This window comes from Artemia sp. Qi Xiang Cuo, chromosome 15 (assembly GCF_049724085.1).
Source record: "Artemia sp. Qi Xiang Cuo chromosome 15, ASM4972408v1, whole genome shotgun sequence".
Lineage (NCBI taxonomy): Eukaryota > Metazoa > Arthropoda > Branchiopoda > Anostraca > Artemiidae > Artemia > Artemia sp. Qi Xiang Cuo.
Genome location: NC_142808.1, coordinates 31,513,890 through 31,527,717, shown reverse-complemented (window position 1 = coordinate 31,527,717; position 13,828 = coordinate 31,513,890). Strand labels below are relative to the sequence as shown.

The window sequence follows — 13,828 nt, the reverse complement described above, 5'->3', positions numbered from 1 at the left end:
TTTCTAAATTTCATTAGTTTTTGGCTGAATTATTTAGAGCTTTTACATTTTCCCATATGTTCTGGCAATATCTTTTTTACAGAAATGGGGGAAATTTTGGTACTTTAGTATTAGATAGTACCCAACGCGATGTATTGTATAGGGACATGCTAAAGTAAACTAGTCAAACAGGTATCTATCATTGGATAAATGGATCGCATACGTGGTTTTTCACTGCGTTTACAATATTTAAACTATTGTTTTTTGGGGTTTAGGGGGGGGGAAGGTACCTAGGTTAGGTATTTAATATGTGCTCTGCTTTACCCCCCCCCTAATGGGCAAATATATAGCCCAAATTTGTTTCGAAACTGTTATATTTTCATCCTATCTTGTTTATTTCATTAGCATTAACGGAACTTTACTTCTTGCGTTGGGTACCAGCTAATATCAAAGTACCGAAATTTTTCACAAAAACGTTTTAAAAGCTAAACATGTTGAAAATAAATAAAAAAAACTGAACTTTAAATTAAATTTTAACCAGTTAAAAATTGTTAGATTTAAAGAGCTTTCGGAGCAACATTCAATGAAATTAGGTTAATAACATGCACCTCTGATTGATGTAGTGCTTAACCCCTTGGCAAGACCTAGTTTCAGGTATAAATGTGAAACTGTCAACTTAGCGCAATGTTAGACTTTGACCACGAAATAAGGGGATTTCTAAATTAGCTTTGGACTTAAAGTCACGTGACTTCCGTATCCACTTTCACTTTTTGTCCCATAGGATGTGGATTTGCATGACTTCATGGCCTATCTTTTTTTAAATCATTCGACCTTGTCCGCTGTCACAAAATCAACTTCACTTGATTTTTGACTGTTCTGTCAGCATCCATAATAATTATAATAATAACTGAACAAAATACTATATATATACTATATATTTAGTATGTCTTTTTGTATATGGCTTTAGTTGGCTTTTAAATACAGATTATTATTATTATATTATTATTTGAAGCTTTTATAAAAGCCATGCTCAGATAAAATTCAAGTATAAAGGATATAATACTAAGTAAATTTTACTTCATTTAACATTCTTCCCTATAATACGAAGTTTCCTACTGCCACTACTAGGATATCTAGGTTCCATTATCCTTTTGAACCCGCAAACAAATAAAAAAATGGAACCTCTTATGAGAGAAAGCTGTCTTCACTGATGGAAATAAATTAAAATTAAGCCATAAATACTCGAATAACGCGTCTCCTTTTGGGAATTGACGCAACTCTATTTTCATGGAAAAAGGGAAAGTGCAATAATAACGATAATAAAGTTCATTATAAATTTCCAATATTGTATTTTATAGTAAAAATATGAGTACAGCATAGCCAACAATTTTTAAATTTCAATCTTAGCGGTTATTGATTATAAAAGCAATATGGAAAATAACTCCTATTCTTCTGAAAACTTTGTTGATTTGAATTGTTAGAATGTCAAGGCACGAGTTTCAAAATTAAGCCAAATAAATAATGTCAAACCTAGGAAAGAGGGGGAATAATCAGTAATGGTATTGTTTGCGGTAAAGGGCTGACACGTGGTTTGATAGACCATAAATGCAGCAGTTCCGACTTACGTATAAAGGGTTAATTGTTACTTTATTCTATTGAAAACACATGCTTTTTATCTATCCATATAGCCTACTGAACGATATTTACTTAGAACTTTTTGGGTCTTCTCTTTTTTTGAGTTGGCATTGGTTTCAGACAAAATTCTGAGTTTAACCACGAAGGGTTGAATCTGTCAGGTGGGTACACTGACCTTAAGGTCCTTTTGCTCTACCACTGCAAGAATAATTTCTATGAACTGCACATGACCTCCAAGGCTAAACGGGACTTGGCCGACAAGCAATGGAATTTAGTCGACATGTATAGATGTCTACGGGGGCGGATCTAGAGCAAAATCTTGGGGGAGGCCCAATGTGACAAGGGCGCCAATCAATAAAATATTGGGGGGGGGCAATGTGACAAAGGTGTCAATAATTAATCAAATTGACAAATTTATTCTAAAATAAGAATGAAAAATAGAAAAAAAGGGAAAGAGTGCGCCAGGAAAATCTTGGGGGGCCTGCAGTCCCCCCAGCTCCCTGGATCCGCCAGTGGATATCTATGCGAGGAAACATATGAACCGCTTCTGCTTGCATACACCATTCTTCGATGAGACAATATACAACGCATCTACAGTATTGCTGAAAGACAGTGTTTAAACTTGTCAGAAGCTAGAGAAATTCATTTCAGGAATGGTCAGAGAAGATATAAATGAAGCTGATTTATTCAGTCTATTTTGACCGAGCCAGGTCAGTTGAGAATGGGCAAGAAGTTATTTTCTAGGGGAAGGGACTGATGAAGGAATTCCAAAAAAATATTTTCTAGGTGAAGGGACTGATGAAGGAATTCAAAAAAATTCCGAAGTTATATATGCATATTAGGAAATCAATACAATTGCGGGATTTTAGGAATCTGGCTATTAAAGGTGAATTTTTTTCAATCATTAGGTACCACGTGCAACAGGCACGTATGTAGAGGGGGAGACAGGGTGGGTTTTGTAATTTGTTGGTTTTGTAATTGTATATTTCCCGTTAGCCCCCCCTGCCAAAATGCTAGTCCCCGGTCTACAATAAATCCTTGTGTATGTGCCTTTTGTACGACTTATTTCGGACGTCCTAGCCAAAACACGTCCCCGAAAAATAAGTTCTAAGCTATGGCAAAATTTAGATTACTAGGCTAAATTCAAATTATGTAGATATCAGATTCTTAATCGGAATAAATTGAAAAGGAAATATGTAAGTTTCTAAGACCCGACCAATGCCAGTAACATCACTTTACAATTTATAAAAAGCCCCAAATACATATCTTTTTATTCGTCTGAGCATGATGGTTAATGCCATATTGAATCACTTAGCTCTTAAAGTACGTATGTCTACATGAAACAAAGAGGCTCGTGCTTGAAGCAACTTTTTGTTCTGTCGATTATTTTATCACCGCTAAGTATTTCACGAGAATTTGTTATAAATTTAAATTGATTTTGCAGAAGGACGAGAATGTGTCAACTGCGGTGCAACCTCCACACCCCTGTGGCGTCGTGACGGGACGGGACACTATCTATGCAATGCATGCGGCCTCTACTACAAAATGAATGGACAAAACAGGCCTCTAATCAAACCGAAAAGAAGACTGGTAAGTATTTGAGCAATCCATTTAGATTAATACCCAATAATAAAGTTAAGGTGTGCTTGCTAGTTCTGGTCAAACCAAGTAGGTGGCCGTTACAATCTGGGCGTCGCCTTTTTATTTAACTTATTTTGTTTACACCAGGGAAACTTAAAAAAGAAGTGACCTAATTCTAGCATTCTCAAATTGGTTAAAAATTATGGTACTGTTCTGTTAGCTGGAAGACACGCGAGAAGTGAAGTTTGGTTAATGCTAATAAAATAAAACAAAATAGGATAAAAATATAGTTTATAAACAAATTTCGGCTATATATTTACATATGGGGGGGGGGGGGGTCAGGGGAAAAACATAGCATATATTAAATACTTAACCTAACTTAGGTACCTTTTTAGCCCCTTCAACCCCGTTTCCAACCCGTTTTATTCAATTCCACTCTAACAACTGTTTTATGACCGGGTATCTGTCCCGGTATCTGTAGCATCTCCAGTTTGACACTCCATATATAGTATATAAAAGAGTACGTTTAATACACTAGTATCAGAAATATAAACAAAATCAACAAAAAAGAGATAAAAAAAACTACCAACAAAAATTTTTCATCTCGCCTGTTAAACACTACCACAATCCTTACATAAAAAAAAGTATGAGCCATTACTATTTTACAGGCGAGTTTCCATTTCAGAAAATTGTATTTGACCGAGAAAAAATGAAAGAAATAGAAGATATTTAATAACTTTGCAGACCCAATTGATTTATATACCAGAATCAATGATTGTAGCCTACTAGGTGCGTCTGATTTAAAACTGCGTTACAAGAAGCGGGTTTTGATTTTGAACACCTGATTAAAGATATTTCGGCACTTGTCAATTAGCTGGAACCCACGCAAGAAGTCAAATTTGGGTAATGCTAATGAAATAAAACAAAATAGGATGAAAATATAATGGTTTAGAAACAAATTTGGGCTATATATTTGCACATTAGGGGGGGGGGGTAAAGCATAGAATATTTCAAATACGTAACCTAACCTAGCCTAACCTAGTTATCTTTTTCCCCCCTAAACCCCCAAAAACAGAAGTTAAGATATTGTAAACGCAATGACAAACCACGGTTTGCAACCCAATTCTCTATTTTAAGAAACCCGTTTGACTAGTTTCTTAAGCATATTCCGTATAAAATATATCGCGTGGGTTCCCGCTAATTGACAAGTACCGATATTTCACTAGTAATAGAAAACCAGGGGCGTCGTTTGGGGGGGGGGGGGGGGGTAAAGGAGGTAGTCACCCCCACCAATAATTTGGAGAAAAAATCATTATATAGCCCATGCCGCTTGACTATCCGGATATGGACCCCTCTTGCCCCCCACTAAAAGTGCTGGAGATTTGCCACTGTAGAAAACCCAAAGCTCGGCAATAACAGCTGTTCGGACTTCCTTATTAAGTTTATCTGCTTTGGAAAATCTTATTGGCCCTACCCCCTAATTTTATTTACTCATCTAAATATTAATATTTGTATTAATATTTCACGCTTGCTAGTTACTCGTAAGCTAACTCTATCTACTTTCAGGTTTTTTGGTCTTGGCAAATGTTTGATTGTTCTTGTTTTAAATGCAGAAAATCTGGTAAAAGAAGACTTGGTCCCTGACCCGTCAGTGCCGATATTATCTCGAATTTCTGTAGAGCTCAGACTCTGTTTGTCAACCTTTACCATCAAGCTTATTGACTAATGATAAGCAGATTAATTATTTTAAAGTCACTTTAAAATCCATTAGCTTAGGATTGATTACCACATTGTTTCGGGTTAAAAACAAGACTAAGCAAACAAGGAGTCAAATTTTCCATAAACGTGGTGGCAATTGCTATTATTTCGCCTGTCAAAATTTTAAATCTGTCACGGTCATAGAATGGGTAATTACCAGTTTGGGGCGCTAATGATCACCCGAAAGGACAATTTTCATCGAAAACCTGACTTTCCTTAATTGTTAGGTTAAGGCGCCCGTATATTGCTACTGGCTGCCAGTATACCTGTAGAGTTTAGCAGGGGTCTTGCTACCTTGACACAACGGGGGTTGTCGCGACTGTCTTTTGATTTATCATAGGGTATATAGTCTAAGGGCCCACTGAAGCTACCTGTGGTGTAACTATTAGGTATCTAACTTGGGGTAATTGTGACACACTCCGGTGACTAATATGATAAACTAACCTTTTGCCAATTATTCAAATTCCAGAAATACGATTACCCATAAAACACAATTTTGCATCTGTCGCGATTTAATAATTTAGGGAAAGGGTTTTGTGTCGTGAAATTTGAATATTGAACATTTATACACCCCTCTGTGCCTTTTGCCAAGTTGTTAGAGTCAATGCAACTCCTATAAATTATGTTTTTGAATGTCCTATAGAATTTTCCATTGAGGCTTGTTTGAAAAATGTCGTGTCAGTTTCGTTCCACACTTTTATTGCTTAATTCGTGGTCGTTATTCTAAAACGAGTGATTTAACTATCTATTTATTGGGAATTTAAATGGAATTGCTTAATGTGAAATCAAATCTAGGTGCAAGTGATTTTTCAGTACCCTTCTTTTCATTGAAAATTAGTTAATAGGTTGCATAGTTTTTTTGGTAGATCTGTTTAATTGATAAGTCTGTCCCTCCGAAAAATTTGATTTTTCTGTAAATCATTTTTCACTACCCCTTTTTTATGAAAAGTAAATTATTTGCCCGTTTGCTTTTATTTCGGTGTTTAGTCGATAATGAACAGAATTGAAAGTCCAAAACTCGATATTCTTTTTGTTTTTGAATTGTTACATTTATTTTTTTGCATTAAGCACCATACTTTTTCTAGCAATTTCTGCACCCGAATTTTTTTTCTTCCTTTGTGATAGCAGGTAACTGTACGAAAAATGCCATTTATTTTATTGCACCAGTTTTAGAACATTTACAGTGTTTGTCAACTTTGTTGAAATTGTGTTCGAATTTGTCGAAACAGTGTTCAGGTTGTTTGTTAAACGCTTTGCCAGGCCTGTTATTTTTGTATGGTCATCAATGACTTTCCGGCTATTAAAGCAACATTAAATTTTTTTTTCTGCTTATGTTTTTACGACAATTTAAGTTTATATATATATATATATATATATATATATATATATATATATATATATATATATATATATATATATATATATATATATATATATATATATATATGTATATATAAATATATATATATATATATATATATATATATATATATATATATATATATATATATATATATATATGTATATATATATATATATATATATATATATATATATATATATATATATATATATATATATATATATATATATATATATATATTGCATAGGCTGCGGAGCAATAGTTTATGTTCATTTTAAGTTTCAATTTTACTCTTTATTTCCATCAGGAAAACTTTGTTTTATAAAAATATTGCAAGAAACTAATTGAAAAATTAATTTTTTAACCATCTCTCTACGATTTCCCTGTAGTGGCTGCTGTATAGTAGATTGTCTTTGTTTGTTAAGGGGTGGGACAGTAAACCATCAGTCAACGGGTTTTTTATTATGCCAATTTCAATGGCGCACTTCTATTTTGATTTGAGGTCACGTCATATTTCAGGGGCATCAGGCTCTTTTTGAAAATTTCAAAAATTGGTGTTCGTAATTGGAAAAAAATTATTCTGTCAAATCTTCTTCTTAACAATAGTTCTTAGGAATAAATTCCTAAAAACTTCTAAGGAAAAATTCCTAAGGCGTTAAAATAAAGTGACATGTCAGTGTGACAATATGAGTGACAACAAACTTTCTGTTAAAGGTTTTTGACGATCACAATTTCAGTGGTGTGTTTTTATTTATTTGACATCAGTCGTTTTAGGTTGAAATTCTCAAACATTTGTTTTCATAAGTAAAGAATAGTGTTCTCCTAAATTCGTATAATAGATGCTGTTTCCAAATTAACGTCAGCTAGATTTTTTTTCGCTTAATAGTTTCTTTGAAAGTGTGTTTAAAAAAAATGCCCTAGAAAGCAAAATTTCAGTAAATGTAATGGTAGTTTTAAGATGAAACTTCAGCTCCCTGAAAGTTATCCTACCTATAGTGTTTATCCATCGTGTTCTTAAATGATTGATCCATTCCAGACGTAGTAACCGAAATTGTTCTGTGAATTTTGTTGCTGATTACAATCGCCAACGTTTAATAACTTCACTTGTAATGGAGATTAAGTATGAACGGGAAAATGGCGCCCCACAAAAACAATATACATGTGAAGCGCTATTTTAACAATTAAAGTTAATGGAAATACTTAACATATTTTTAATTTTGAAGTGGCTATTTTCTTCAAATATGTCAGAATCCAGTATAGTCATTTTCAATCTGTCTAGTGCATACCTCACTCCCAAAAAAGCAATAATAAGTTAATACATTCTTAGGTTTTATTTATGCATATAAGAAGTGTTAATAACAGGTTACTATGTCCTATGTTGGCCAGGGTAGCAATCTGACCACTCTAAATCTGACTTTTTATATGACCACTAATTTGCAGGTTTAGACCGCATGATGCTAAAAAAAATATACAGCAGGTTGAATGATGCGTTCCTCGTGCTTTTTTCATTATCATTTTTTTGCATGTATCTTAGAATGCATAAGCGAATCTCCTGTTGACATTTCCTTCCTATTGAGCTACGTTTTATGCTTCCTGGATAAGGTGCTGATGAACAGGAACGGATTAAAATCTCAGGGATGATACTGGGAGACTATTTGCTGTAAAATAAACAGGGTCGCAAGATAAGGACCCGTTGCCTTTGCGTCTACCCCGAAGGAAGAGGGTTTATAGGCTCAATTTAACAAGGAAGAGGTATGAGAGATTGCCTTGTAATAGGTAGGACTGAACTATGATATCGAGCAAGCCTGAGGAAGTAAGAAGACGTGACATCGGGTCTAATTATCACATTTGGGGTCTTAATGTGTAATATTATTTGATTCATTTATCTGCCAGAATCGCCAGACAAGGACTTGCAGCCTTCGTGACTGCCAGGAGGGTGTATTGTTTGGTGACTGAATTTTATATGCAGTGTAAACCTCTATGTAGTTCTTTATTTGTATGCCTTTTATATTGGCAGATATAATGGTTTACATAAATTCCAAAGATAGACGATAAACGTTGGTACATGGTCTTTATTAAATAACGTGAGAATACACATAGAGAAAATAAGGTAGCACAAGAACAACTAGCTACGACGGAGGCGAAAGATGGACTGCCTTTAGAAATGAGCCAAGAATGTAACTTTCCTGGAACGGAAGTTCCAGCTATTGGTTGTTCAACCATGCCTGGGAACGGGCCCTTTTCAACGACTAGCTTTAATCCCAAAAGCCCCCCCTGGACTATTTTTGTTGACATATACATGACCATCTCTCTTTGAAGCAAGACACCCGGCAAATGCTACTTGAATTTGTGTTCCAAATACTTTACAGATTCTCCTCCCTGTTTTAAGTTAAATTTCCCAAATTTGGCTTATCCCCTTATGATTAAACCCTCAAACTTTAATTGAATTCAAAACATTCAATACCCTTCTCAAATTATTCACTCCTCACCTACTAACATTCTACAGCATGAAATAGTAACAATTACATTATATAAACACTACACAATACTTGTATAAGTAAAAATTTATATAGTATAAACGAACCACACCAATAACAGTAGTCGGAAACTGGATATTTTAACACTTCATTTCTCTTCGTATACTTTAAAATAGACTTGTTCCCCATACCCCTGAATTTGATGAGGACAAAGAAAGTTTTAAGGGATTATGCATAAACTTTTAATTAGGGCAAAAGGAATGACCGGGAAAGGCTAATTAATCCTGAAAATACCAGCGACAGATAAATGAAATTGCAGAAACTCTAAAAATCATACCATGCAGCAATGACGTTAAGATATTATTCCCAATAAAATCCTCGGGGTTTTATTGCTGCGGAACGCCTCGGTTTAGACCTATTTGGCTTTTCTCTACTAGCTTGTGGTTCGACAAATGGCAGTACTACTGTTGATATCTCTACATAACTATTAGCGCTACGCATTAAAACCATTCCGTGAGGCATCAATCTCATCCCACTGGACCTCAAAACCAGCACCCTTTTCCTGGGTATCCAAACCGCCCTGTGAGGCATCAGTACCATCTCGCAGTGCAGCAACAAAAATCATCCCGTGAGGCCTCAGTACCATCCCACGGGACCTCAAACCCAGCTCCCTTATCCTGGGTAGCCAAACCACCCTGCGAGGAATCAGTACCAACTCGCAGTGCAACAAAAAAAACCATCCCGAGAGGCATCAGTACCATCCCACGGGACGTCAAAACCAGCTCCTTTTTCTTGGGTAGCCAAACCGCCCTGCGAGGAATCCGTACCAACTCGCAGTGCAACAAAAAAACCATCCCGTGAGGCATCAGTACCATCCCACGGGACCTCAAAACCAGCTCCCTTTCCATGGGTAGCCAAACCGCCCTGCGAGGAATCAGTACCATCTCGCAGTGCCTTCTCATTATCATTGAGTCCAAATTTCACCCTCGTCAGCGCAAAAAGAAATTCATCGGAAAAAGAAGACGTGTCTCCTTTCCCCACTATCTGTTCTATCTGTTCATATTGTATTGCAACCTTATACGCATTACCTAAACAAAAAAAAAATTCTGCACTATTCTCTAACAAATACCGTTTGTAGGACGGTCTGATCCACTCCTTGAATAAATTTAGAGCAAATCTTCCAAGAACTACACCATCATCCCTGGCTTCTAAGGACACCCTACATGACCTTCCTAATTTTTGCATCCTTCTATAGAATAGATATACTGGCAGATATAATGGTTTACATAAATTCCAAAGATAGAAGATAAACGTTGGTACATGGTCTTTATTAAATAACGTGAGAATACACATAGAGAAAATAAGGTAGCACAAGAACAACTAGCTACGACGGAGGCGAAAGATGGACTGCCTTTAGAAATGAGCCAAGAATGTAACTTTCCTGGAACGGAAGTTCCAGCTATTGGTTGTTCAACCATGCCTGGGAACGGACCCTTTCCCACGACTAGCTTTAGTCCCAAAGCCCCCCCATGGACTGTTCTCGTTGACATATACATGGCCAAATCTCTAAGAAACGAGACACCAGAAAAAGCCTTCTCGAATTTATGTTCCAAATACTTTACAGCAGCATAGGCAGAAGGGCCTAGCAACAATATTTCACTGATACCTGTATTTGCTGAAAGTTCGTTGGATGAAATTTACTAAGTTTTTCTAAATATACAAACCACTGTATGCATCATAGAAGAGCAATTACTTGTTAGTACAGGGGTCTTCTGAAAACCGTCAATCAGTATCAGTAATTAAACATTTGTATTTTGAAACTGTTCTATTTGGGTTCTAACTTCTAGTTTGTTTATTCCAAAGTTAAAGGTGTTTTTAGGCCTATATTGTATACCGCAAAATGGGAATGTTTTGTGCACCTTGAAATGATGGTGTGAATAAAGCCTTGCTGTGTTCTATCTAGACTCTTGATACCAGTGTTCCCACATATTTTACGATTATAAGTTTGTTTTGGTTTTTGCACCAAGCAAATCATTTTTTTCGTAAGGACTCTGGATAGTCGCTTGAAAATTGTTTCATAGGAATTTTTTCAATATGACAGAATGCTTCAAAGTGGAACTTAAAAGTTACCTAACAAAATATATATTTTTTTAGTCAGCCGCGAGGAGGGCAGGGACAACTTGTGCGAATTGTAAGACGACCATGACTACTCTTTGGCGACGAAACCCGAACGGAGAACCAGTTTGCAATGCCTGTGGTCTCTATTTCAAACTACATAATGTAAGTTGCTCTTCTTTTTAAGTTGCCTTTACTTTTGCTTTACTTTCGAAAGGAGCAAAAATCGGCTTCTTCTGCACCAAAATACTCAGCCACACATGTGTAATTGTTTTAGTGGGGCCTGAAATAGACAAATTCTATGGGAAAAATTTGAAAAATCCTTTGGAGCTCCTGATAACCATGCTGGTTATCAAAAGGGCGTGTCAGCAACATTTCAGGATCGAGTGAGCGTATAAAGTTGAAACTATAGAGGGAGGCCATCTACCCATCTTTGACACATAAAAAATAAAGAAGCGTTGCAATCTATTTGTCACTTTTTGTCAGATATCCATACCTCCTAAAAAAATAAATAAACTCCTGTGTCCAAGCCTGGCTACTCGTTGGTAAAAACAAATTATAGGCTATATTATAGACATGCCTAAGTTAACACAGCCATACATGTGTAATAGTTTTAAGGGGGCCTGAAAAAGACAAATTCAATGGAAATACAAGAAAATATTTGAAAAATTTCTTGGAGCTCGAGAATTTGTGGAGGAAGCATGGGCCCAAAGGTTTTCTTACTTACGTGACTGAGCTAAGTACCAAATCCTATGTTCCGGCTTAAGTTGTTTTGGAGTAGCCTATAATTTGTTTTTACCAACGAGTAGCCAGGCTTGTACACAGGAGTTTATTTATTTTTTCAGGAGGTAGGGATATCTGACAAAAACTGACAAATAGACGGGTGGTATAGAAAATAGACGGACATATAGAGAAACTTGTGGAAATTTCACTATTTTGTGTGAGGTAAGACCAGAAGGTTTGGAAACTGCTCGTAAACCTGTCTTGAACCTTTAAATTTTAATATCCGAGTGTCTTCCCAACACAAACCGGGTTTGATAAAATGGAATGAGGGATGGTAATTAAATACGCTATTAACAGGAATTATCGCAAATTTAAGCAAGTAATGGATTGTATTTCATTTAAATACTAAGATAAGGCAAAACAAAAAATGAACAAAAAAATATATTTAACGTAGAAATGCACTAAGCACTACCTGAATCGTCTAGACTACTCTGTTTTCCAATTTGTATTTTTCAAAAGGTCTAAGCTATAAATTGTAAAAAACAATTTCCATCAAGCCAATATTAATAATTATTTTAGAACACTATTTTAAAAAGACTTATGGATTTATTGGGCTAATATCTTGTCTTATGAATAAGGGACCAAAACAATGATGTTTATTTTTGCTGGCATGTCTGTCTAAGCAGGTTTGACATATTTTGCCCGTGTAATTTGATTCAAACAACCCACATGTCTACACTGGTGGTCAACCATATTAATCAGTCGGACAGACACTTAGATCGAAAAGTGCCCATTGGAAAATTTAAGTCGTTTTCGAGTGATTGATTATTCAATCGAAATTTGAAGTTGTGACATTTTTGCCAGTCACTCTGTATATGTTTTATACTTTGTTCTTTGAAAAATAAAATACTTAACATGAGGATTCAAAACTCTGATAGGTGATTTGTCCAATATAAAAACAGTATTTCTAATATAAGGTCTTACTTAGGATTTGGATTCAGGGAGAGGGTAGGGAGGGAGGGGGCAACTACAAAATGTTCATTTTGTTCAACTAATGAATTGGAAAGTCTTTTTTTTATTCATTAATACCACTCCCCCTGATGGGGTTTGGAGTTTTTTTCCAAATAGGGATTCTACTAATACCGGGATATAGCTTGCACGAATTTGAGCTGATCTGAATTTTTTGTATAACTTTTCAGCCAATAAGGAAATTCCATGAAAAATCTGATTGGCTCAAATTAGCGCTAGCTAAATCTGGGTTTTAACAAATCTTATTATGAATGGGACTTTACGGTACGCAATGTTAATACATCTAATTATTGGACACATAAATACGTACTAGTGTGTATTACATCTACACTAGTAAAGTAAACTTCTTCCTTGCTTAACAGAGCTTGAGGCTAACGGTACTCATTTAATTAGCAAAAAATACCTTAATGGAATTTTTTCCGTGATTAACTCCTTAAAGTTTTGAATCTACGATTATCGAGGGCAAGACCATATCCGGGGGGTTTGACCCCCACCCTCCCGAAATGTCTGTCCAACTCATCAAAACGTAGCAAAAGTGCATTCAAAAAATTTTTTAATGTGTTTTTAAGTTTTTTTGTAAACCCCTTCCCCAAAAAAACACCCCCCCCCCCAACAAAAAAAATCTGGATACGGCCCTGATTGAAACTAAGGTTATCAAGGACTAGGAAGAAAAACAATATGATTGAGCTTTTGCAAAATGTGTCTTTATCTGCTTCATTTGAAAACTTGCGTAAAAAATAAAGGGACTATATAATATATTACATGAGGCTACCCAAGGAGCTTATGCAACTTTTGACCTACCACTAACGGATTAAGAACATCTTATGATTGGATTGGAAATCCTAAGATCTTGGGGAAAACTCTAAGCAATTCTATGACCATCTCCCATTATTAAGAGGCACAGCTCTGTAAGTTTCGGAAGCAAGCTAGTGTCCCTTCTAAATGAACCATCGCTAACTGGCGTGGTTCTAAAATCTGTCACAGATAAAAAATTCAAAACCTCAACAGACTATTAGTTTCAATTCTCCTAAAACTGGAGATAAACTGGTAAAGATCAAGTTATCATCACTTACAACCGGAACAATGAATATCAAGTCCGTGCCGACACTAAGTGCCGCCCTCATTTAAGCACCCTGTTGTCAGATTTTTATACAGCGGCCGAGAAATT

At 35.7% G+C, this 13,828-nt stretch overlaps 1 protein-coding gene across 3 annotated transcripts in view; it reads left to right on the top strand.

Moving 5' to 3' along the window:
- Positions 1 to 13,828, top strand: part of LOC148943552 (GATA-binding factor C-like) — a 61,797-nt gene that overhangs the window by 26,344 nt on the left and 21,625 nt on the right. For all 3 annotated transcript variants that reach the window (XM_089101504.1, XM_089101502.1, XM_089101503.1), the window contains exons 3-4: positions 3,059 to 3,204; positions 10,948 to 11,073. In XM_089101504.1, coding sequence (XP_088957630.1) covers positions 3,059 to 3,204; positions 10,948 to 11,073 — 272 coding nt within the window. The remainder of the gene's footprint in view (positions 1 to 3,058; positions 3,205 to 10,947; positions 11,074 to 13,828) is intronic.